Source organism: Sardina pilchardus, chromosome 3 (assembly GCF_963854185.1).
Source record: "Sardina pilchardus chromosome 3, fSarPil1.1, whole genome shotgun sequence".
Classification (NCBI taxonomy): Eukaryota; Metazoa; Chordata; class Actinopteri; order Clupeiformes; family Clupeidae; genus Sardina; species Sardina pilchardus.
This window is the reverse complement of record NC_084996.1, coordinates 7,465,863-7,492,573: the sequence shown is the minus strand read 5'-3', so window position 1 is coordinate 7,492,573 and position 26,711 is coordinate 7,465,863. Positions and strand designations below refer to the sequence as shown.

Here is a 26,711-nt window from a genome sequence, read left to right as displayed (position 1 = left end):
GACTGCTTGCAAGAGCTTCTCTCCTCACTTGTGTTTCAACACCGATTATTAGGATAAAGGAGATAAACAAATAAGAGATTAACAAAGCATAAAGTCTAGCCTGTGTTAAAAACAATAACAAAGAAACAAAACAAAAACAGACATTAAGTGTTCTGTCACTGCAGTTAAAGCCAGAAGTGCTGTCTTGCACCCTCATCATTTAACATAACTGTTGTCTGTGTAAGAGAAACCCATTAGTGCAATTAAAAAAAATTGTTGAAGGCGCGGTGCGCACATCACACCGTGTAGGCAGTGCAATATGAAATTGTGTTCTATACTTTAGTCATATTACACACTTACGGCTTCAATATCTGAAATCTCAGACTCATATTCATATATGTGGACGGCCAATTCAAGTAGACAGGAGTGTGCACACAGCGTGCACACATGTACACACACTCACACATGTACGCACACGCACTTGCACACGCACGGATGCACACACACACTGAGAGGGAATAAAGACAGGTCTGAGTGAGCAGGGCAGACAGGAGCACAGTAGGAAGGCTGCCTCGCCTCTCAACTTCCTTTCTCTTCTCCTTCAACCAGCATGAGTGGCATCACAATCCCTCTCTCTCTCTCTCTCTCCTTTTCTCTCTTTCTGTCACGTGTTTTGTTTGCTCTTTCACATGCCTTCACCCCCTATCTGCGTGCGTTTCACTGTTTTTCTAGTCCCCCCTCACCCTTTCCCGTTTAATCAGTGTGGCATGTCAATCCTAGCATAGCAAAAGCATACTAACCCTCCTTTCAGTCTTAACCTGTCTGTCACGTCTTAACCACAGAGGCTTCATGGGTAGGACATTTTAGTTTCTCAATCAAACATTTTAACAGACATCTGAGATAGCACGTGTCTTGGCACCAAAAACTTGGCCGAGAACGAGTCAGGAGAAAATGATCTCCTCAAAACAGGATTAGATCTGGTCAGCTCATATGTGGTCATAGCCATCACCCTCGCCGATGAGCTCATCGCTATAGCTTAAGGCCAGCGCCGCTGTTCTTCCTTTGTCATCTTTTATGCGATTTCTGTTCCCTCTCTCTATGTCTCTCAACAGTAAATGTTCTTTACCCTACTCTGCCTCTTCGTGGCATTTCCCATCTTATGTGTTCCACTTCGGATTTAAGGTTTCTGTTTCCTTTGTACTGTGATTTATTAATATTGTTCTCCCGGGGTGACTGCCCTCCCCCACCACCACCACCACCATCACTCCATCCCTCCTGTCCACCTGTAGAAGGAGAAGGGGAGGGAACCAGAGAGAGGAGCCGCAGAGGCCTCCTCCAATGGGAACGGTCCCAGCTCAGACGGCTCAGGGCTCTCCTCCAGTGGGAACGCTTTGAGCGCAGACACAGAGGCTCAGGCAGTGCTGCCCTCTGGCCCCCCACCACTAGAGGGCGCTGAGCTGGCAGGGCTGCAGGCCTCCAGTGAGTAGCTGCCTGTTTCTCAGCACACCACAACAACACCAGTAGGCTTACAAGCATTCACAGACAGCAGAATCAAGTGTCTGGCGTGACTGACACTGGGACAGATCAACCGATGGATGAGCAAACAAATGGATGAGTGAGTGAATGAATGACTGAATGAGAGAAGGAATGTTTGTGTGAATCAAATGAGTATGTCAATGCATACCACTACAAGATACATTCCAAAAAACACTTTTGCACAGTCTACAGTGAGAGGCTATGCTGATGAATGAGAAAATGTCTATGTGTGTTTTCTGTGTGGGTTTTCTTTAAAACATCTTAATTGAGTTTCATTATGACAGCTTAAACCAGAAAGGAAAAATGTGTAGGTTAGCATTTCAAACACCAGAGGGCGCGCATATTCTGATATCCACTGCACCTGCTGGTTCAGGGTGCGTTGCCATGGTTTTATACCTTGCATACACATTTCCGATGGGGTCTACCTTAGCATGTCTCAAATGCTTCAATTATACATCAAAAAGACGAGATGAAAGTGAATTATAGCTTTGAGGTGCTGGATATTAACAAACGAATCTAATCTTATCTGAGCGACTTCCATAGACCAGTTGCAAAGACAGTCAGGAATAACCTGGAGTAATTTACAGTAGTTAGACCTTACAATAGGTAATGCCTTTTAATAATTAGACCAACCTTTCTCAAACGTCTTTGACCCGAGGCCCGCCAGGTGTTAGACTTATGTTAGACTTTCGGTCATCTGGTGCACCCAAGCGCTCAAACTATGAAGGTATGTCAGACATGTAAACAATATAAAAGTGCTCGTCATAATATGCTTTTAACCCCCAATAATTTTTACCTGAAGCGGTGTCACTGCTGATAACGAAACAAATAAATGTAGGCTTATCCCCATATTCTTTCAGGTTCCAATAATCTGCCCTTGGAAATAGCTAGCCCTATATGTTTTGAGCCAATAGCATCTAGTTTTACAAGGCACATTTACTGAGACATGTCGCATGTTGTTTAAAGATAGAAGTTTATCACAGCAAACGTACAGCTATGCACTAATGCCTTCCCTTCCTCATTGCAGATTGAATCCCATAAAGTGAATTTCCGCGATGGGGCGAAAGCAAGAACCGACCACGGAGCGGACATCGTCTGTCAGTCGGCTGACCTCTCCATGGACGGCTCACCCCGTCGCCTAAGCAACGTCTCTTCCTCCGGTAGCATCAACATGACGGACCCGCAGCTGTCCTCACTAGCGGAGCAGGTGTCCGCCTCCCTCGCTAAACAAGGCCTGTGATTTCTTCAGCCACAGCGGATGCGGTGGAGGGAGCACGCAATTTTCTGAAGAAAAATACAAATAATGCAACTACACCTCCCATTCCGTCCTGCAAAAGTAAATTACACCTTAAATAGGGCAGCCTATCTGTGAGATCAGTCCGTTATGATAAGAATTTGCTTTCTGGGAAATGACTGATAGGCCTACTTTTTTAAACGAAGTGTCATTATTGCAACTTTCATTGTTATTCCAAATGATAAAAAACAGATGTCGGTATAGGAAACCCCGATTGAACAAAAAGAAAGTCAGTTCCCGTGTCTCTTCCACTACTGTCTATATATGTTGCCTTATTGTGAATGTTTTAGTAGCTTAATAATGTCATGTTTCAAGTTTTAATGTCGACAGATCACAAGGGGATAATCGATTTGTCCTAATAAAATTAAGCTGTTGACGAAATGAGAACGTGTATTCAAACTGACAACCATTCCAGATTAGGACATCTGTTGACATAGATTGTGGTTCTTGGAGGTTAGTTGTCTTTAGGCTACATGTAAAGAGGGCAAAAATATTTAATTGCACTCAGTTTTAAAACAGGGTTAAGTGCCAAATTGCATCGTTGGTTCATCTACATGTTATGACCAAGACAGGCACACACTGGGAATAAATACATTCAAGTCTCATCATTCACAAGCCTGAAATCCCTTAATAATAGGCAATTTTTTTTGTTTTCTCAGTGGAACAAAAATGATGTTCATTGAAATTTCGTGGAGTAATTTTGCACATGGCACGATGTGCTCTTGTCTATAATAAAATATATTTAGCTGGCCCTCAAAACTATTTTCAATCAGCATACACAGCTTCCCAGCGTATTTCAGTCTTAAAGAGCTATGGCCGTTTTAACATAAGAAAAAAAAAGTGTATGCCAGTTTAATTTGGAAGTGAGCTAATTGATGTCTTACGGTCAGTGAATTCACGTGTATTATGAAGTTAATCGATGCTTTGACTATCCTGCAGAATAGCCTATTCAGAGAGAACCCGAGTTGGATTTGTTTGGCTCGGTCCCTGTGCTTCGCAAAAGTAACGGATTTAGAATGAGCACGCCGTTTAATATCCCCTGCATCTTACGCTTTACCAAAAAACTGAGAAATTTGGGCACCCTGAGTGTTGGCACCTGTACGCGAGGCGTTTGTCTCAAAGCAATGTATGGTACAAAAGTGCCTGCCCACCGTTGTTATGCCATTAACATTACTCCGCCGTGTTGCAGATTTAAACCAATTGACACACTTGTGCATAAAATAAGACTCGAATGAAACAGTTGTTCCAAATCGGGATGACCGAGACAGCGTTTCAGTAAAAGAAGGTGAAAGTGATCTTTTTGGCATGAAAGTCATTTACGTCACATACACTGTCAATATTCATACACAGCTTCTCACAGCATGGCATAAATGACATTTTAGAAGAAAAAAAAAGGGCAACACCAGGTTGCGACCGCTTAGAACCCCTGTATACATCTGCCTAGACTTATTTCCGAGCTTCATATCAAAAACGGAATAAACATTTCAAGAAAAAAAAAGAAACATTGAGCGAATCTAAGCTTGTTTTGCGCACTTTTCCTCCCTTACTAGTAGTCCGTGAATGTGAGATGTAACCGCTATTCAAGAAAAGAATGCACCAATTGTTGGCAATCTTATTTATTTTGTAGTTAGGCTACTTTTTTTCCTTCAAAATTCCTTAACGCACCTAGTCTTAACACTGTTTTCTCATACACTGGTACACGTCTGAGATGGATTATAATAACTTTCAAACCAGAAAAAAGCGCCTGAAGTGGAATGTGAAATAACGCAAACACGCGAGGGTTCATGGAGCGCAACTTCATGTTGCCCGTCACTGTGTAAAGGCCTTCTGATGAATTGCCATATACCCATACCCTGTCAAGAGTGAGTGTGTAGTTGTGCTAACCTGGACCCAATTCAGTCGCCCGTGCGCGCTGCTCTGTGCGCAACGAAGCGCATCAGCATTCCTTTCAGTGTATGGCGAGCTCTCCATTACCTGTATGGACTTGGGGGGATGGAACTACTGGACCTAACCAACCTAAATAAGGGTTGATTATCATTATGATTAAGAATACAGTGTTGGAAGGATATAAGAGCAAGGCGTGGCATGCACCAAACAGGTCACTAAATGGCGAGGTCGAGCGAACGGAAAACTGGAGAAAAGAACACGTTTTACACACCAAAATAGTCGGAGCCCGCCAGATGCGTTAATACAAGAAGGTATAAGTGAGCAGCTGTCCAGAGCCTTGTGATCGTGTGGATTGGTGCGGTATGGAGAGCTGGATCCTTTAGTCGTCGAGTGACTTCTCCTGACGGTACATGTGAGAACTCCTACTGTGTGTAGAAGTGTTGTCATTTTCCTTGCGGTCCTTATTTCTGCCTTTTTCCATTCATTGCAGTTATAGTCTACCTTCTAGCTTGACAGTCGTGATTGTCTATGTAATGTGAGTTTTATTATTATGAATTGGTTTACACTGATACTTGTTGCTGTAAACGTGAATTTGGAAATAAAAGTCGGTATTCAACAGCCAGTTTTCTTTTTGTCTTATTTTTTTTTTTTTTTTTTGCACCAACTCCAGACATCTCCAGTGTTGGTACCCTGAAGGCAGTTGGTGTAAGCTTGTAGTTTCACTATAGACCACTATTTAGACCAGACCATGGTTTGTTAATGGAATAGACACACCACACTGTTGATACAATATAATTCACTTTAATTTTGAGATACACAAATGTTGCCATCCCGTCTTTGCCAATTATTCATAAACATGTTTTAGCCTCTGCATAAAGAAAAAGTTAAATATTTGTGTCTTCTCCCTATACAATCAGGACAGCTACAGCCTGAACATCAAACACAGTAAAGAATCAAACGAGGTATTTACAAAATATACTCTTTTTTTGTACAAACTATTACATGCTAAAGGATATACCAGACGCACCCATCCCCATTCACCACGTTGGATATTCAAAGTATGAAAATAACCCACACAATACAATATTGGCTTTTCAACGCTAAGTCAAACCCTATTGTACATCAAACCTGCCAAGTGGGATTTAAGATTCCCAGCCAGCAGGGACAGAAAAGCGTAATTGATTATAATGACAAACTTGGGATAGGGGCACATGAAACGGCATGGTAGTCGGAGGCTTTTACAAACACCGTCCGGACTGACAATCAGACGTCCTTCAGGATTTTTGCTGTCTGCTGTTCCAGACAATCCACCGGGCTAAGGATTGAACGAGCATCACCCGGATTCTCTCAATCCACAGACAGATAAATGGGCATAATGGGATTTATCGGTGCAGATACAAGCGTTCTGCATGGAAGAGGGGGAAGAACTTAACAGGAAGTAACGGTCCTCTATTGAATTTCGATACATTCGTTTGTATTAACGTGAACGAGCCACAGATAACTATCCAATGATATGAAACTAAAACTAAGGAGTTGAGCGCGGCGCTTTGGGGCAGTGATTGCAAGCGTTACATACGAACTTGGCACATACAATCAGGCGCGCTAAAGCCCGTCATATTCGGCCAGGGGGGGGACAGGCCGAGATTAGGATTAGACGGTGGCGAGGGGAAGGGGTTTTGTCTCACCCGGGCCCAACAGAAGACTACAGACAATCCATTAAAAGTCTTTCTAAATGTCTAAAGGGAATAGTGGGCATCTACATCAACGGCGACACATACGCACACGCACAGTATGTCACCAAGAGACATTCTATACCCAAGAGGGATTCCTTGAGACATGTTTTTAAGGTGGGGATTTTAGTTTAGTTAGTAAGCAGTGGCGTGTCATGAAACTGTTCATACAAATAGAAGGGCTTGGTGTTTACTTGTACACATTTCAGCAGAGGATATTCTGCTCAATGCTGAAAATGATGTGTGTAATAACTGATCTGAGTACATTTTCCATGATTACTTATATTGTTTTGGACAACTAGCATCTACTAGAAGCTTCATGGAACCAGTAATGCATGTTTGCAAGGGCTTTTGGATTCCTGGAAATAATTATCAATTGAGAGAGGTGAGAGGCCTGCATTAAGAATTCCAAAGCGCAAAAGAGATGACATCCATCATGAATGAATTCCAAGAAAAAGGAAAAGAACCTTCATATACCGACACCGGACTGGCTTTGAAGACTAACTCCGTAGAATATCCCCTCACATACCGGAAACAGTAGTCGGCAATAGGAGAAACATTTTTTTTTTTTAAATGATTCGAGTGCTTCATGAAATTGAGCGAAAAGATGCGCAACAACGAGTGTTCTCTGAAAACACAAGTGCTTCTGGTGCCTTAATTTATTCATCATTTATTTATTTATTTATTTATTTATTCATTCATTCATTCTGTTTCCTTTAGCATACGTCCCGTCTATAGCCTAGAGTCAGGATGAGCATAACGGGAGTTGAATGACAGGAGGGGAATGTGAGAGAGGGTGTAGACCCAAAGTGCTCTAGCGATAAGTGTGAGCAGGGGGTTGGGCGCGGAGAGGTGGGAAGAGAGGGAGTCGGGATGCTGCGCTTCATTTTCATAAGTGTCCTGTTGTGTCACTTCACTTTACACTTGGTTGAGGAAGGAACAGAAGACAAGTAAGAGCCATTCTCAGCCACAAAGAGTGCTTCAGCCAATCAGGACACATCCTGCAAGCTCCGCCCCATTCGCCATGGTTAAAGCCATCTATCTAATCTGTCTTTTTTGTACTTTTTTTTTTTCTAAACATACTTCCAGTGACCACAAAAGGAAAAGTAAAAAGCAAAAACAAAATATTTTTTAACAGATCTAACATTTTCGCATATAATCATTCACTAAAAACTGTGAATTTTTTTTTGGACTGATGTTTGAATATCAAACAACAGGACTTTTCATTCGTCGTTGTGGTTGCTGAGCGTGAGCGTCTCTGGTAAGGGGGGTGGGGGATGGGGGTGGTTCAGCGATGGCTGGTTTTGGGTGTGCAGGTGGGGGTTCTGAGTCTGCTGCTGCCGCCGCCGCCACTCTCGTCAGGGAGCGGAGAGGGCGGTCCGGTGTCCGATTCCGAGCGAGTCTTGCCGCCCGAGATGCGGCGTATGGTGCGGTACTGCCGCTCCTCGGCGGGGCCCTCCTGAGACTCGTCGGTCTCTCGCGGCAGGTCCGAATGCAGCGGAAAGTTCCGGCGCTCCCAGGGCTGCACGGGAGGCAAGATCTGCTGTGGGGCGCAGAGAGCAGATGAATATTGGAGTGAATCAGAACAGTGGGCAGATGAAATAAAACACACCTGTCCAAGAGTATGTTTGTGAGAATGTGAACCGTCTTACTGGATGTTGAGCGGTGTGTGCCGGTATGTGTGTATGTATGTGGACATGTGGATGTGAATCTGTGTGTGTGTGTGTGTGTGTGTGTGTGTGTGTGTGTGTGTGTGTGTGTGTGTGTGTGTGTGTGTGTGTGTGTGTGTGTGTGTGTGTGTGTGTGCACGTTAATCAGAGGGTGCTGGCTTGCATGCATGACTGTGTGTGTGTGTGTGTGAGCGCTTACCATCTCTTCGTCGGGTGTGGAGCAGCGCGTGTCGTCGCTGGAGAGCAGGCGGTGCGAGTGCGCGTGCAGGTGTGTGTGCGGCAGCAGCATGTCGGGGCTGGGCGGGCTGCTGGGGGAGGGGGCGCCGCTCGAGTCCTGCAGCAGGTGGAAGTGCGCCGTGTCCGGGGACGAGGGCTGCGGGGTGGAGGGGTGCGTTCCCCCCAGCAGGGGCGTGGTGCGCCCGTCTGACGACCTGTACGAGCTGAGGGACGAAGGGACAGACGGAGAGGGAGGGAGGACGCAAATGTTGAGATGAGTGTTTTCACCAAACCTGACAACTTCACAACTGAGGTCCTGTAAGTCTATAATGTGAAGTTGGGCCACGCCTGTCTGGGTTATGTTTCAATAAAGTGCCAATACTTGCTGTACAGTGCAAATGCTGTGTAGCAGCTTAAAAAAATAGTCTGCACGAGGACTTTATCTTATTACATGGCCATTAAAAGTGCACTATAATATCATGTGTATGAAAGACAATATTTGAGGTCAAGGTGCCTATTTGCGGTGTTCTAGGTTAGGTTGCCCTTGTTATAAGTGAGTGTGTGTGTGTGTGTGTGTGTGTGTGTGTGTGTGTGTGTGTGTGTGTGTGTGTGTGTGTGTGTGTGTGTGTGTGTGTGTGTTGACCCACCGGCTTCCCCTGCGCATGGCGATGGCGGTGGCAGTCCAACTCCAGCGGGAGCGCTCCTGATCTTCACATGGCTGGTGCAGCTGACCGAACGCCGTGTCAGTGAGATCCTCCACCTGAGAGGAAACAGAGGATTGAGACAAACCGAGGGTTAGGACAACGACCCCATATGATGAGGGTAGAGGATGGTAGAGTGAGAAAAAATATAAATCAAAAAAGTAATTCTAAAAGGACACAAAACAAATCAAAGAAGGTGGAGGGTAGAAAGCGGTGTGTGAAAGTAGGCCTGGGTCACCCTAAATATCAGAAGCATCACATGACCAATGGGTGGAACAGCAGGAGTGGGCTCAGCTCAGCCGTGACATTCCGTGTCACGCATGATACTTGAGTCTCAGATGCCATGCACACGGACACTGCAGAGTGGAACACGAGTCCAGGCTCCACTAGTACTGGTCTCACGGGCCTGTAGCAACGATCATGCTAACGGCCAATTGACTGACCGGTAGGTATGTGATATATAGTGTTATGTTTGCCACAGTATTCTGATGAGCTCTGTACATATCTGTCTTCTTGTCTTAGAAGAGACATGCTTTTAAGACCTACCTCTGCGGTGTCATCCTCAGCTGAAATGGGCTTGGCACAGACATCCACCTCCCTCCAGCTGGAAACACACACACACACACAACCGCATTAAATATAAAAATTGAAAACAAAATAAAATAATAAAAAGTTATTGCTTGTTGGAGTGTTCAGCACTCATGTGCTTCTGTTAAGTTCATGATTGTGTTTGCAGCTCTGACCTGGGTGTGAGGATTTCTTTGTACTGCAGCTTCTCTACTCTGGTGGTGGCCGCTACCGACATGGGAATGACGATGTTGTTGATGTCAAAGGAGCTCTCTCCTCTCCTCCTGCGAATGGGGGTCTACACAAAGCAGACGTTGGTCACCCTCACAAATACACACACACATTGATTAACACATAAGAGTTCCTACCATACCTAAAGCCCAAAGGCACTCTTGACACATTCTCTATTGCACACACAATCACCTTTCCCCTATTTATTAGCACACGCATCGTAAACTCCAATCATACACATGCATAGCGAGACCACATTCCTGTACTTGAAGAACACAAAGGTAGACTCGCATATTTTCCTCATAGAGTCACATACAATTACGCTTACTCACACTCACACACACACACACAGACAGACAGACAGTTGGTCATACCGGGGTGCTGGTGGCGCTCTGTCCAGTGAGAGAGAGGGGTGTGGAGGTCTCGGAGGAGGTGGAGATCTGCCTCAGGAGGGGGCTGTGGGTGGGGGTCTGCACCCCCGACAAAGATGGACACGGGCTCCCCACATCTGTATACAGCTTAGAGGTGTCTGGGGAAACACATTGGCGATTACTGTACTGAAAGACTTCAAGAAAAAAAAAAAAATGACTAATGATAGAAAAAAAAGTCCAAAAACGCAAGAGATGAGAACCAGATGGAGAAAGGCAATGCAGATGGAGAAAGGGAAACACAGAGACAAATGAGTAGATGAGAGGCTAAGGAGAGTGTGTGGGAGAGACGAGAAGAGAGGAGAATAAAGGAGAAGCAGAGGAGGTGTACTCACTCTCCATCCTCTCCAGAGAGTGCTCGCGGGGCCTCTTGCGACTGTGCGTCTTGTCGTAGGCACCGTGGGACGCGCTGGGTCCCCGGTCTCCGCGGTGATGGCGTCCCTCGAGCTTGGAGGCACTCAGGAGGCTGTTGAACTGCTGACGATGGAGCTTCTCACTGCGCATCTTGTGATGGGACAGGCCTGAGGAGTGGGGGTTAGGAAGGGGGGGCAGAGGACACCAGACTGAGTTCAGCATAAAACATAAAGGCTGAGAGAAAAAGGCACTCTACTTCGTTCATGCGACTAAGAACCCGTGCGTTCACACATCAGCTCCTAATTGTGAAGGTGCACTGTTGCCTAATGGGACTTCAACACCTGATACCGTATTTTCCCGACTATTAGCCACGGCTTATATATTGATTTTGCAAAGTTAATATGGTGTTAATATGGTTTTGTTTCTTTTAACTTGCATAAAACACTGTCCTGCGGCTTATATGAGGGAAATTACTGTAGTATGCGAGCGTGTTCAACTGTAATAACAGGTGAGCCCCTACAGCAGTGCTGGCTTGAGGCGTAATGAGAGGTGAGAGGGAGACGGTACTTACGGACAGTGGACGAGAGCGAGTTGGACAGCTTGTGTTTGTCTTTGGAGCAGGACGACGAGGAGGCGGGATCGGAGGGCCGGGAGGCCAGGGAGAGCTTGTGTTTGAGTGACAGCTTCTTGATGGGCTTGATCTTCTCCAGCGGTCGGCTCTGCCAATGAGATTTCAGCAGACGCTGCATGTGCAGACTCATCATGACATCTGAGGGGAGGAGAGAGCGAGAGAGAGAGAGAGAGAAAGGATGTGGGTGTAAGAGAGAGAGGAGAGAAAGAAAGAGGGAGAGGGGGGAAAGAAAGAGATGGAGAAAGACAGGGACACAACAAGGAGAAATGAGGGATTAAGTTTTGTTAAGGTGAATGGCCAATTAATACCATTTTCTAAACTAGTGACAGATTTTTAAATATGTATATACTGTATATATATATATATGTAAAAAGGAGTCACAAGAATTTTTACAATGGCAACTGGTTCACCAGCATTTCCATTTACAGACACTAATAACCTTATACAACACCTCCGAGGCATCAGTTAACATGTACCAGTCATCAATAACCAGCACCATCTGTCTCTCCCCACTGCTGCTCTCTCATGTCACCAAAGAGCCCTCTCTCTGCCTTCATACTGGATTGGTTTACATGGTGCTGGGGTTGCACTGCAGTTCCCTCTAACCGCCACCAGGTGGCACAAATACTGCTCCACAGACCCCCTGTGGTGTTCTGCTCTCTCCCTTCCTCCCTCCCTCCCTCGCTCGGTGCTTTCATTCTGGTGCTCTATGCTTCCTGCCATCCTGATGGCGAGCGTCTCTATGGCCCATTGTTGAGGCCCGGCACTGACGGACCCACTGTGGGGTGTGGCGAGGAGCAAAACAGAACAGAACAGTCGGTGGGACTGTCGGAGGTTTTCTTTGTGCGTGTTTGAGAGGGGGAGAGAGAGAGAGAGGGCAAACTGAACATAAAGGGCAAATAAAGGGACATACAAAAAGGACGCAGACAGCGTGTCATGTGTTGGGTCATTCGAAGCGGCGTCCTTACAGAAGTGGACACTGCCATCTCGATAATTATATATCTGACTTGAGTGTTGTGTCCGACAAACAATCGCACATGGCTGATTGCAGAGCGTGCTAATTACAGCGTGAGGGGTGTGGGCGGCAGTGGGGGCGGCCGACCGGGACCGCGTGCGTTCCTGTAAACACTGACCCTCCTGACCCACATCAGGATCCTGCTCCTGCTCTCCCATCAAAACAGGAACATCACAAAGCCCGTGACTCATGAGAAAGTGCTGTGATGCCACACACACACACACACACACACACACACAATGAAGGGTGTGATTGGGATGTTGCACTGAGCGCTCCCTGTATGAATCAGCATCTCATGGTTTTTCACTCATTCGGGCCACAGAAGGCCCATCTGAGGGCCAGTGCCTGTTCACGTCATCTACACTAGCTAGGCCCGGAATGCTCATTCAGAGGGTCCATTCTTACACGAGCGTCACGCACTATAAAGGGCGCATTCCTCAGAGGCACCACGGTGTGTATGCGGCCTGCTAAGTACCTACTATGACCTGCACATTAAAAGGGTGACGTGAGTGATTTGGGCTTCAGGAGATTTGTGTCCGGGCTTGAACAGATTTCTACAAATGTCTCTTGGAGATGTGAAGTTTTCCACATACATGTGGGTCTATCAGATCAAAAAAGGGCGAATGAGTGAGTGAGTGAGACAGGGTGTCTGTGTCTGTGTGTGTGTGTGTGTGTGTGTGTGTGTGTGTCTCACCGTCTGTGAAGGACAGGATGGGGTGGATGCTGGGGTCGTACTGAGACAGGCGCTCCAGTAAGGGCCGGTCGTAGTGCGGCTCGAGAGGCGGCGTGGAGCGGCCGACACACGTCATACACTGAGGGTTCGCCTCACAGCTGCAGCGACACACACTCACACGCTGGACCTGCACAGGACACACACACACACACACACACACACAGTTAGAAACATAAACACAGCTAAGGATATCATATGCACAGTTGATCACACACACACACACACACACAGGACTGCAGAGAGAAAAGCATGATGCACACCATCTAAACAAATGTCATCTCTTTTTTTACTTTTTTTTCACCATTGAGGCTTGCTCTAATGACCCCAATTACAAAAATACTTGTGGAAAAAAAATCATAGGTGGGGACCACACATACATACATACATATATATACACACACACACACACACACACTGACACACTACCCTGTGGGTTCTCTACTGAACAAAAATAAAGTGACCCGTACACTCAAAATCACGAGTGCACACACACAGAAGGAGGATGAGGCAAGACAATACAATCAGAACTCTTTCTAAACTCATTCAGCTCATAACAAAGAGCGCTAATGAGGAAGAGAGCAGCCGTCGCTAACGCACACACACAGCCTCAGACGCCGGAGCGAGGACACGTTCTAACGCCACACCCTTGGTAAAGCCTCATCAGATACGGACACTCACAGCCACACTATTTGAATGTGCAAAACCACACAATACAAATAATACGTGGCCTTGTTCATCTAGCTGCTCCTCGGTTGATTTCATCTGGCACACATTACTACAAATTAAAAGTGCTGCATTGATTCCCCCCCCTCTCTCTCTCTGTTTCTGGTCCTCATACAGACTCCAAATTCTCTCCACTGCTATAATAGGGAGCAGACTCGCATCTTCACACATTAATTAACACACAACACCAACACACATTGTGTGTTCATTAACACACTAAAAAAACACATTCTTCCGGATGTGGACCTCTTGCTCGCACTCAGTTCGCAGATCACGGACATGCAAATCCACACACACAGACACACACACACACACAGGGACGCCCCTCCCCCGACAGTGCCACAGACCAGTGACCTACATTCACTGATCCCCCCCCATCACTCTTCGTCTGCTCTCATGGCAGCCACGCTCATTTCCCATGATGCTCTCTTCTCCCACTCAAAAAAAAAAAAACCCTGACCAGACAGAGAGCGTAGAGCGAGGCGAGCCCATCAAAAAACAAGAGGCTCAAAGAGGAGGGTCGGCGCGCACGCCGCCTCCAGACTCCTCTCTGCCTCTGCCTCATTTATGAGCCCCAGATCCGTGGCTGCACGTGCTGGCAGCTCCGAGCGAGCGCTGGCACGCCTACACGCGGCCAACGGCGGCTCCGAGCGCTCGCCAGCGATGAGAGGGGGGGCTGACGTGGATGAAGCGCCGAGCGCGGCGGAGCCAAGTGGCCTTTGTGTGATGGCGTTTAAAGAGGCGTTCTTAGAGGACCATTTGTTTCGCAACGTGTTGAGTCTGCTGCTGCTGCTGTACGAGATTCCATTCAGCTTTGTTTTTTTACGCCGAGTCTTGTCTTCACGCACCTGTCAGGAATCAAGGCTGTAGGAGCGGGAGGTCAACTTCAAGAGTGAATGAATTAATGAATGAATGAATAAATAACACATTCACCAAATGCCCACTCATGATGGCACTCTTCCTGCGTTCATAAGCTGCCCATAGAATGGGCCTGTGAGAAGCTGGTCAGTGCAAAGTTCCAAGTACCCGCTGCTCTGCAGGCTGGAGTCGACCCTACAGTTTGTAGGCTGTCCAACAAAGAATCCAAACAGTTCACTGCCTGAGGCAGAATATTTGCTATTTTACATCGTGGGAGTCAGAAAGACGGGCACACAGCATGGAATCCTGGGAAGTGTAGTCTATATCTATTGGGTCATTCACCAAGAGGGTGGAGTGGTGATCATTTAGCAGTGGTCATCTTCATCATGACATCAGATATGGATCAATGAACATGAGAACTACAAATCACTCACTGCATCTCAGCTCGCAGAATAAGTCAATTCTCTCTTAACTACGGATGAACAGACGGCTCTACCTGCTTAAGCCTGTTGTTACCCCGAGACAGAGGGGTATTTGGAAAAACACTGTTTCACAGTGTAAGCTGGATGGGGGCAGGCTTGCTGTAATAGGCCCCAGGGCTGTGAAAAGAGCTCAGGCCCAGCAGGACCATGACACAGAGCCGCTTCAGGTTACTGCAGCTGATCCCAGAACAGCTGGGAGTGGACGTCAGGCGCAGCGGGAGCGGAGCGAGAAGACACTTGAGCTGAGCTCCGATCGGCGTGCTGGGCTCCGGGCCCAGTACTGGTCCCGCTCCGATCCACTCATGTTTGTTAATGAGCGCGCAGGGTGACTCAGTGATGAAACACGCACAATATTATGAGTCCTGAACCAAAGCCCAGAAACCCTCCTGGAGCCAAAACCCAAAAACCAGAGAGGCTGGGAGGAGACACAGGACAGCTATCCACACGCAGGACATACATTATCAGCTCATCTGAATTCAAATGCTTTTCAGGTTTGAATATGGTAATGAAATAGTTTGGGTTTGCATTCTTGCAATGTCTGGTCTGACAAATTATAATAAAGGAAAAAAAAACACACACACACACACACACGCATACAGACACACGCATACAGACAGACACACACACACACAGACACACTAGCTGTTATCTGCCACCACTAAATAAGCAAAGGAGAATTTCCTGTAAACATCTTTGTATGTCCACAACATTATCAATTCTCACGCTTCTACCTCAGCCCTCACTGTACCTCCACAAACGTCTGTGGGGACAAACATGCAAACCCACTTACACACAAACACAAACACAAACAGATACACACCTTGCGGTTGAGGTTGGTGAGTGTGCTCGGTCTGACGAGTCGTCGTCTCTTGCAGCTGATGAGGGGTCGTGTGCGAGCAGCCACACATGTGTGGTCAGTGGGGGAGGGGGCCGCAGACGACACGCTCCCCCACTGCGGCTGCTGCTGACATTGCTCTTCTGAGTTGCCCGTCTCTGAAGAACCAGGCCTCAAGCTGGAGAGAGAGAGAGGAAGAGGGGGAGAGAGAGAGAGAGAGAGAGAGAGAGAGAGAGAGAGAGAAAGAAAGAAAGAAAGAGAGGGAGAGAGAGAGAGAGAAAGGCAGGGGGAGAGAGAGAAAGAAAGAAAGAAAGAAAGAAAGAAGAGGAGAGGGAAAGGGGGAGAGAGGAGAAGAGAGAGAGAGGGAATACAGAAATAGTTGATTTGAAGAGATTAGGTCACTAGAAGTGAGATGTGCCATTTCTCAAAAAGTAAATATTATTCAAGACTCGGGTTCCAAACACGTTGGTGGTCAGGAGTGCTTCTTCACTTTCTCAAGAGGGTGTTCTTTGTCATCAAGGATACTCAGTTTGGACAGGTCTAACCTAATCTCCAAACTCGTAAACATTATTGTTCTAAAATCTGTGTTCTCATCAATATAAAAATGTCTGAAAAATGAAAAGCTATGGGGCATAAACACAGAGACATGTGAGAGGATTCGTGACAATAAATGTCTGTGTGTGTGTGTGTGTGTGTGTGTGTGTGTGTGTGTGTATGTAGATAAGTGGTCTTACTTGTTGATGACCCCATTGACCTGCTTCCCTGAAGGACACGCCTTCCTCAAGCCTGGTTCTGTGGGACTCTCCGAAACGTCAGAGCCAAAGTCCTGCGGGCAGAGCAAACGAGCCAATCACACGAGGGTTGTCGTGGAAACCCCTTATGGGCTTGCTGCACTGGGCGACACCACTGCTTGGAGAGGGGAGGGGGACAGTCTATTGCATTCCTCTGAAGTTGGGCCTGGCAGAGGATGTCCAACTGCACTTGGCACGAAAGAACAAAGACCACCAGTGTTTTTGGAACTCCCCCTCCACACACACACACACACACACACACACACACACACACACTCTCTCTCTCACACACTCACTCACCCTGCACCCCACCCTTTCCATGAACTAGTCGCCGAAACTCTGTGGCAAAAACTACCAGCAACACTCTCCACAACCCAGAGGGCAGTAGGGCGCTGGAGGAGCCAACATTTTTTTTTTTTTAAATAATAGGCAGGTTGCCACAGTGCAATCTTCTAGTTCTGGGTGAGCGTTGAGGCAGGAACTACTTGGAAAACTACCTTTGTGGACGCATTTGTGTGTCTGGCCTGAGATCTCATAAAAACACATAAAAACTCTGTTCCCACCCTTCCCTCTTTCTCACTCATACTGTACATGTGAACTCCTTATCCCCTTTTCTTTCACCCTCTCTCATCCATTAGACTCCCAGCCTGTGGTTCTCACCCTTTCACACACCGTTTTTGCTTTAGCCCAGCTTTACACTCCATCACAGCTACATACCTCACACACAGACTCATGATTCTCCTAATCTACACAGAAAATACTCAGCCTGCCTCTCTCTCTCACACAAACAGCACAACACCCGTGTTCCTTGTTGAAAGAAACATTACTCGTCTTCCAATGAGAACAAAAGCTCTACCATTCTAAACGGCCAATGGTGAGAACACTCATTTCTCAAAAACACAACAATCTCAGGTACTCTCAGGTACAGTGGTATCTTTCCAAACTTGCACTGGGGAATGCAATCAGGGCCCACAGTGACGTACAGGACCAATCAATTCTAAATCTGTCCATTCTAATTCTAGAATTGAATGGTTCTTCTTGAACATGGTGGTGATAAGCAGGCTGACGTCACTCACACTCACTCACTACAGGCCTCAGGGAACCAGTTAAAAGCACCACCACCTCATTGACCACTACTATCATTATCACCCCTGAGCAACTTTGAAGCTACATCACAACTTCCTGGATGAGGTATTATCCTCTCACAACACAGTTGATCAGCTGATGCATTTGGGTATACATGTACCTGATTATTGTGTTAATAATGAACATAATATAAACAGTCATTTCCCAACTACGAACCACAGCTTATACATTGACTTTGCTAAATTTCTTTAGCTATGAGGTTAATACACTGGGGTAGTTAATATAGTTTTGCTTCTATTAACTTGCATAAAACACCGTCCTGTGGCTTATACACAATGTGGCGAATACACAGGAAATCACTGTCCGTATGGGATTTGTATAATGTAGTTGTAGAATACCTCTTGTAATAATCAATAATGGATTGTGTTAGCAGTGCTTTTAATACAGTACACAATACCTGAGACACTTGGCAGGAGACTGGCTCCTCCTTCACCTCACACGTGTCATCCAATGAGGGCTCTCCAGGGGCGGGATCTCCCAACACAACAGGACCCTGCGGGAGAAATAGAGAGAGGAGGAGCTGTCAGTGAGGCGGAGAGAGAGAGAGGAGGAGCTGTGTGGAGGTGCAGGAGGAAGGTGAGAAGAAGGAGAGGGGCAAGAGAGGAAGGAGAGAAAGAACAGATGGAGAAGAGGAAGAAGAGAGGAAGAAGAGAAGGTACAGATGGAGAGGAGGAAGAGAAGATGAAGAGGAGAGAATAGGAGGTAGAGTGGAGAGCCAAAAGGAGAAAAGAGAGAGGAAAGGGGAAGGAAAGGAGAGGAGGGCAAGAAGATTAAGGAATAGGCAAGAAAGGTGTCAAGAGAAAAACAACCGGGAGACATAACTGACAAGTAGTGGGAGGGAGGAGGGACAAAAGCTAAAAAACGAGGGAGGGCAGAGAGAATGTGTGAGAAAGAGAGATAATGAACATACAGCTGTGTGTGTGTGTGTGTGTGTGTGTGTGACCGTTGGAGGATGTCAGCTGACACTGAAGTCATGTGATGGCGTGTTGTATTTCACAGGCTTAAATTAAGAGGTGCACAGGGGACTGCCACAATCATATTCCCACTCCCATTTGCAGTGAAGGTGAGACATCTCACTTCCAAGCGGGTGCACGCGAATGTGTGCATGAGAGCACAGATATAAAAGCGTGAACATTGTTGCCTGCTGGAGATATGGCTTGCATGAATGTGTGTGTGTGTGTGAGAGGGATGTTGTTACCATGACAACATCGCAGATGGGTCTGACCTTGCCGAAGTACATCTGACTGAATGTCACCAAGCTAGATGGGATCTGTCTGTAGATTTCGGTCTGGTGGATGCTGTGTGTGTGTGTGTGTGTGTGTGTGTGTGTGTGTGTGTGTGTGTGTGCGTAGACAGAATAAGCCTGAAGATGTGCTCTGTGTTGTGATGTGCATTACTGGAGTGGATCTGTCTGTAGATGTCTGTCTGCTGGCAGATCAGTAGTTTGTGTTTGTGTGTGTGTGTGTGTGTGTGTTTGTACTTTACTGGAGTGGATCTGTCTGTCTGTGTTTGTGTCTCTCTCTCTGTGTGTGTGTGTGTGTCTGTGTATGTGTACCTTGCTGGAGCGGATCTGTCTGTAGATGTCTGTTGGTGGGTGCCGTGTATGTGTGTACCTTGCTGGATCGGATCTGTCTGTAGATGTCTGTTGGTGGGTGCCGTGTATGTGTGTACCTTGCTGGATCGGATCTGTCTGTAGATGTCTGTTGGTGGGTGCCGTGTATGTGTGTACCTTGCTGGAGCGGATCTGTCTGTAGATGTCTGTTGGTGGGTGCCGTGTATGTGTGTACCTTGCTGGAGCGGATCTGTCTGTAGATGTCTGTCTGCTGGCGGATGCGGTACTCCAGGTCTGACACGTGAGCCTGAAGCCAGTTCCAGTGGCTGATGATGGAGGCCCGGTCCACAGCATAACGCCCCTCTGCACGTCGCCATCTACCAGGAAACAGAGACAAACAACACAGACATCAATAACACTACTCTGCATTCAAATCACACAACACTTTCCAACACCACACACATTAGAAAACTCCATAAACATAATAATCAGGCCCACATAGTATTCCAACACAACGCAATCACACCGCACACACACACACATCAGGATCTCTGCTATAAAAGACACACTTAAAATCATCATAATCTTATCTGCTTAAGCTTTCCTGCCCCTGCACACAACTCAATAGACTATCAAAAGGCCGCTCCCATCGTATGAGAGGGTCTGAAGTTGCCATTTACAAGTGAGAGAAAGCACAAGCTAAGTGTACAAACACATTGACGTGTGCAGCTCCAGTGCACAACATTCATAGACTGTATGCCAGATGGCAGGTTGGCTCTCTCAATAGCTATTGCTTCATTAGCTTTGGCAGGGTCAGGGCAAAACTCATTTGTGTGTGTGTGTGTGTGTGTGTGTGCGTGCGTGCGTGCGTGCGTGTGTGTGTGCGCGCGTGTGCGTGTGTGTGTGACTGACTGAGTGAGAGAGAGAATTGTACATGGGGGGGATTAAATTTGGTACATCTGTAATAACTGCTGTGATGTTGCAAACTTGTACACATTGTCTAGTACAGCATACAAACAAGTTTGTTGAAAGTACCCCCTTTCAACAACAGACACACCTAGGTTACCCACGCTTGTTCTACAACTAGCCCAGAAGCCTTCTAACAGAGCAGCCACCAGGGGCAACAGAACCCTGAAGCCCCTGGAAATGCCCTGCTCCAAACTGTACTGGGGGGAGGGGGTGGGGAGGACAGTGACGTGGAGTGAATGCGGAGAGGGGAGTGAATGTGAATGACTGTCTAAGAGAATGGTGGGAGGAAGACAACAACTGGACCGCATGGACCGTGAACTCGGCTGAACCAGGCTGCAGCAGCATGACTCAAGATTTCCCTGCATTAGCAGGCAGAGAGGAGAGGAGAGAAGAGGAGAGCAGTGCAGAACAGAGAGAGGGAGAGAGAAGACAGAGATGGAGAGATGAGGGGAGAGAGCAAAGAAAGGGGGCAAAAAGGGGGATGACATGCAGTGAAAAGGAAGATGGAGTTGAGAAACACACAGAGTGAGCAAAGAAGTGTGTGTGTGTGTGTGTGTGTGTGAGAGAGAGAGCGTTTGTCAGTGAGTGAGTTAGAGCGAGTGCTGTTACATAACCCACTCTCCATTATCCCTGCCCACAGAGATCACTACAGCTTCTCTACTTTACATTCCACACACACACACATACACACACACACACACACACACACACACACACACACACACGCGGCTCTCTCCATTTAAAACGCAGTACCACAGCAGATTTCCAGAGATTTCACTCACTCTCTCACACACACACACACACACACATACAGCTCAGAATGTCCAACACCCCCAAACCCACTATTCTAATACCTTGCAATGACAACATTTTAACAACTCAACTTCTGCAGTATTATCCTTCAATACAGGACCATTTCATAGATAAAAATCAACAAGAGACAATGCATTACTACTAGTTCAAACATGCCAAACCCGTAGCCCAATTACATGCCCGCAGGTAGGCCTGCTTTTAAAATAGGATGATGGGAAAAACAACATGCCAGCTAAGCATTTAATAATGAATATTGAATATCATATTAAAATATATTAGACTATAATTGATGTGCAGCAAGCAGAATTTAGGCATGTGATATCTTTACAGACCATAATGACATAAGCCTAACAGCTGTTTTGAGTTAAGGCTATATGTTTATTGTTAAGCTTATTGAAGAACTTCCTGACAGAGAAGACGAACCATTTTGTAGAATGATGCTTCATCGTGTGAAATCGATGTGACTTCTTTAGTGATTCCTATAAGTGACATCTTTTGCATTATCCAAACAACGTCAAAACTTGGCAGTGGACTTACTCGTGCCTGTAGCAAGACACCTGTCAACGGTTCAACAGATATGCGAGTGTACAGAGCTCTGTGAGAGGAGGAGTGGATACAGTGAATTACTAATCCAATGCACATACTTGTGCTCATAGCAAGACACCTGCCACGCTTGAAATGAACCGGACTAACAGTTTGAGAGATATGCAAGTAGCAGACAAGCAAACGAACAGACAGACATTCCTGTAATTTATATATAGATGCTGCGGAACACTGGAACCTACACTGATGGGGCAGACCAGGGGAAGAGAGCACAACATACCCTGATTTAATACCATGGGGAAGGGGGGAGGGATAGATAGATAGATAGATAGATAGATAGATAGATAGAGAGCGAGGGAGCGAGAGAGCGAGAGAGCAAGAGAGAGAGAGAGTCTGTAGTGTGTGAGAGAGAGAGCTCCCTGTTGATACACTTCTCTTTTCTCACTTGGTCTCAGCTGTCCATTATAATTTCCTCCAAATCCCATGAACACAGAAAATACACACTTATGTCTGGTAGTGTAGCATCTGCTTTAGGGAGGATGCATTTGGAAACACTGAGCAATCACCAGAACAGTATGGACTGTGTGCAACAGGGAGAAAAAAAACATAATTAATCAAAAAGCTCTTGAATCTAACCCAAACAAAAAGAGAGGTTGAGTCGAGTCTGAAGATGTAATAATGAGTCAAGTGAGACAGAGACAAAGCATCCCAGAATAAGCTAATCCTTCAACCCCACAGACCATCTTTATGTGTGCGTGTGTGTGTATGCGCATGTATGCGTGTGTGTTTGGTCTCTCATCCTCACCTCACACACACAGGAAACCCAAACACCAAGCGCCTTGTCTTGTTCGTCACGACTTCTCAGTCTTTCCATATTGCCTAATCACATGAGCGTACACAGACACGCACATATATGCACATACTGTGGAAGCCATTGTTGCACTGATGTACGATTTGTGCAGCATAGGCCAACAGTATAAACAGCAAAGTGTGAACTATGTAGGCCTACTAGTTCCTGCTTCACTCAAACACAGAGCAATATCCCCCCCACCATTTCTCTTTTCCAATTAAAATGTTTCCACAGGAGTCTGGTGTGGGGGAGGGGCTCTCAGGCAGAAACAGCTGCACTTCCACAGGAGACCAGAGGGGGCAGCGATGAAAAGCAAGCGAGAAAGACATGAATGTGAATACAGATGTTAAGTGTGGTTAAGAGGGTGAACGTAAGCCTTTCAGTATGCAAGAAATATGTGTTGCAGATGTCGGAAATCTTGTTTGTATGTGGGAGTCAGAGGGTGAGAGAGACAAAGTGTTTGTGTGTGTGTGTGAGTGAGTGAGTCTGTGAGCTTGACTGCAGCACTGGTGTGTGGGAAGTGACTACAGCAGTGCCAAAGAGACCAGCTCCATGAAGACAGAGAGAGAGACAGATAGAGAGATAACGGGATAGATAGATAGTGAGATAGATAGATAGAGAGAGAGATAGATAGATAGATAGAGAGAGATAGAGAGAGAGAGAGAGAGAGAGAGAGAGAGAGAGAGAGAGAGAGAGAGAGAGAGAGAGAGAGAGAGAGAGAGAGAGAGAGAGAGAGAGAGAGAGAGAGAGAGAGAGAGAGAGAGAGAGAGAGAGAGAGAGAGAGAGAGAAAGTCGGGGAGGGCTTTGAGGGTTAATGCCCACTGAACGATATCAGGAATGAGACGCATCGTCCATTCAGGAAGAACAAACGGACATTCTCTCACACTGTTTATTTTGTCTCATGTATCCTGGCAGAAGAATTCTCTCTTCATCAAGGAAACCATTTAAACCAGTCCCACACATTTTCCAGAGATAGACACGTCCATGCATGTTATCTAAGTGGGATGGCCATCACTGTGGTTAGTGCCCAAGCAACACAGAGAAAATGCTTGAACATTTACTCAAATATTTATTCCCTTGTAACTATGGGCAGAAAAGGGATCAACCAGAATCTCAGAACCAGTGAGTCCATCACCACCACATCCATAATGTGTTAGACTTTTTGGTCCTCCACGCGCACGCGCTCGCACACGCACACACCTCTCTTGGTGCTTCCATTCTATTCTCCAGACCTACACAGTCATTTATGCAAATATAGGAACAAGGAAACATACAAACATCTGGGTCAAGAACATTCAGCAGCAGAGTTCATGGGGAGAGATGGCAGGAAATGGTCTGGCTCCTATGTCTGCCTCTCTCAGAGGATTACATTAAAATCATCTTATCAACATCGGAGCCAAAACTGATCTATCTTAAAGAGACAGGGCATACCAGTAGACAAATACAAATGCACACAAATACAGAGAAACAGAGACAGACACACAGACAGAGACAGACAGACACACACACACACACACACACAAGAGTATAAATAGACAGGAAATTAGTCTGTTGCAATTCATAACATGGGTGGAGAAGAGCCATGTAATGAAAGATGTGTGGGCAGATGCTACGTCAGAGCGCAAAGATGAAGACCCATGAGAGGCCCCCCGAGTGCAGACGTCCACACTAGAGCCCGTTAGCACAGAGCTAAGCCCTCCTCCAGTGGCTGTCAAACTGACACCTAACGGCCCGGGAAGGGGAGCTAGGAGGTACAATGACATGGGGGAGGACAAAAAGGCAGAAAAAAGGAGGAGGAGAGATGGAGAGAGAACAAGGGATGCATGAGAGTGAAGAGAAGAGAAGAGATAGGCCTGGTGAGTGAAAGCGTGTGAGAGTGTTTGAGAGAGAGTGTGTGAGTGTGTGTGTGTGAGGGCGGGAGATAGAGCCATGAGTGTGCTCTCTCAAAGGGGCGGAGTCTGGAGAACAAAGGGGCTGATGTGCAGCCCTCGCCCTCTGCTGTACTCCCCCCCCCCCCCCCCATCAGTCACATGACCAGATTCTCTGAACCAGCGAGCAAGAGAGAAGCCAAGCACAAGCGCTGGGGAAAAATGGAGGGAAGGTAGGATCTGAGTGAGCGATTTTGAAAGAGGTGCCTTTGCTTCAGGACACACACACACACACACACACAGCCCAGAAGGGGCCCATGTTTTACTGTAAATGTATTCTCTTTCTGCACTACTAATGTGAGTCATGAATAAATCAATAAAAATGCTGGCTGGTGCTTTTTCTTTCTTTTTTTTTGTTCCCGCTTATTGAGCTCCGAGCTTCTGAGGCCCAACTACAAAATCACTTCATTCTAATGGAGATCACACAGCGACCATATTGACAACACACTGACTAATGCGCCCTTCTTTGCATTCACAAACACATAGCGAATGTACAAGTATCCTTCTTAATCCCAAGGGTGAAAACAGAGGCAAAAGATACATAGAATCAGTTTTTGAAGGCCATCTAAAGCAGGGTCTTCAATTGAAGTTCAATGAAAAGTCGACCTCCCTGCTCCCATATGTACAAACACACAACACACACACACACTGCCGGTTGCTTTTTTTTTTTTATCCAATGGGGAAGTCTTTGAACTTCAGTTTGTCTCACATTACAAGTACTATCCGACCAAATGGTCGCGCCCAGATTTTTCTGCCGAGGTGTTAACGGGGTCATTCATTCCCACATTGAACAGCACCTTTCGATATACTGAAGTCCCTTTCCCACATAACTTCTAGAAGTTACCCGGACATATTTACCCGGATAGAGGCACGACACGACGTTTCCCACATGAGCTTTATGTCCGAGTGAGATACGGGTAATTGTGTTCACACTAGACCCGAGTAGGAGCGAGGGGTGGGGCAATGTCAGCACTTGCAGAGGGAGGGAGATGACGCTAAATAAATGCGTTGTTGTGCTGTGTTGCCTGGATGATGTGAACTTACATCAGATCCAAAACATCGTGAAACAACAGAAGTAGCTGCTAGTTAGCTCGCTAGTCAGCGGGAGCTAGCATAGAGGAAAAAATAGCTAACGCCAGGACCACAGTATAAACAAAGCTCTAATTCAACCCTCTCTGGTATAAACATCCAACACAACAAATTAATAGAAAATAATGACACACCTGGGAAATATATAAACAGCACACAGAGGTCTGAGGCTCCTTCCCAACTCCTACAAAAAGCAACAATGCTAAATAACAGTGACGTTAACTGTTAGCTGTTAATTGCTAACCACTGTAATAAACAGCTAGTTGCAAGCTAATCGACAACACTTCAAGCTATTCACGTTTGCAAGGATAATCCTGCCTGTCCCGCAACAAACACAACAACGTAATTGCAGTTTAAATTTTTATTGTACTTACACAACAAAATGTCACTGTTTTCTGTATTCCGGTGTTCTCGTCTGTGTTGTTCATACTCGTAGGCAATGTTTATCGTTACCATGGCAATTTGTACTTTCTGCCTCGCGCTGCAAGCAGGCTGCAAGGGCGCATTTCTATACGTCATCGTTACGCCCCCCATCTCTACCCAGAACTGTGCCGGCTGCGTTCCCACCTAAGCGCACCCGGGTAACATCTAGAAGTAGTACTAGGGGGCTAGTAGGGTGAGTTCCGGGTAAGAAAATACCCGAATTTTGCATTCCCACATACAGCCACCCGTTTGATATCCGTTTGACATCCGGATGTCTCGCTCATGTGGGAAAGGGACTTGATTGTGAACCTTTGTGAGAAGTAAGGCACTCTCACAGCACTCTGTGACTATTTCCAGCATTATGACTAAAATAGAGCAGGTTAGTCATAGTTTAAGGTAGCTCACCCCTCCCTTCACTATTTCCACAGAAACTCCACAAGTTTTGTTTTTGTTTTTTTGTTTGGGGGACAGGCTGCCCCAACTTTGTTTGTTTCGAGTCCGGGCTGCCTACAAACGGATATTTTAACAGTGTACTCATGGAATGGACAGTTAGTGGATCATGAGGAGATGATTGCTGAATGTGACCCAAAAGAGTATGGGGTTGAAATCACTGATCGCCCCTTAAGTCTCATACCAGTTAACCAGTTAACCTAGCTATGCTTGCTACCAGCAGGAGTTATGTAAAAGTTGGCTGTTGCTAGGGTGTGTTAATAGGCCTAAAACCAATTAGCTGCCAA

The 26,711-nt window shown here is 46.3% G+C and overlaps 2 protein-coding genes across 11 annotated transcripts in view; one reads left to right on the top strand and one right to left on the bottom strand.

Moving 5' to 3' along the window:
* maptb (microtubule-associated protein tau b) overlaps positions 1–5,314 on the top strand; it is a 56,992-nt gene extending 51,678 nt beyond the window's left edge. For 6 of the 7 annotated variants that reach the window (XM_062531602.1, XM_062531601.1, XM_062531600.1 and 3 more), the window contains one exon: positions 2,543–5,314. In XM_062531602.1, the coding sequence (XP_062387586.1) occupies positions 2,543–2,755 (213 nt within the window). In that variant the 3' untranslated portion in view covers positions 2,756–5,314. Of the gene's footprint in view, positions 1–1,268; positions 1,459–2,542 lie in introns of all 7 variants that reach the window. The other variant, XM_062531596.1, reaches the window with a different exon arrangement.
* A 167-nt stretch (positions 5,315–5,481) lies between these two features.
* Positions 5,482–26,711, bottom strand: part of kansl1b (KAT8 regulatory NSL complex subunit 1b) — a 71,079-nt gene continuing 49,849 nt past the window's right edge. For all 4 annotated transcript variants that reach the window (XM_062531592.1, XM_062531594.1, XM_062531593.1 and 1 more), the window contains 13 exons: positions 19,595–19,736; positions 18,205–18,300; positions 16,605–16,696; positions 15,856–16,048; positions 12,934–13,099; positions 11,165–11,362; positions 10,575–10,760; positions 10,186–10,340; positions 9,757–9,878; positions 9,560–9,617; positions 8,960–9,072; positions 8,296–8,536; positions 5,482–7,969 (listed from right to left, as the gene is read on the bottom strand). In XM_062531592.1, coding sequence (XP_062387576.1) covers positions 7,715–7,969; positions 8,296–8,536; positions 8,960–9,072; positions 9,560–9,617; positions 9,757–9,878; positions 10,186–10,340; positions 10,575–10,760; positions 11,165–11,362; positions 12,934–13,099; positions 15,856–16,048; positions 16,605–16,696; positions 18,205–18,300; positions 19,595–19,736 — 2,017 coding nt within the window. In that variant the 3' untranslated portion in view covers positions 5,482–7,714. The remainder of the gene's footprint in view (positions 7,970–8,295; positions 8,537–8,959; positions 9,073–9,559; positions 9,618–9,756; positions 9,879–10,185; positions 10,341–10,574; positions 10,761–11,164; positions 11,363–12,933; positions 13,100–15,855; positions 16,049–16,604; positions 16,697–18,204; positions 18,301–19,594; positions 19,737–26,711) is intronic.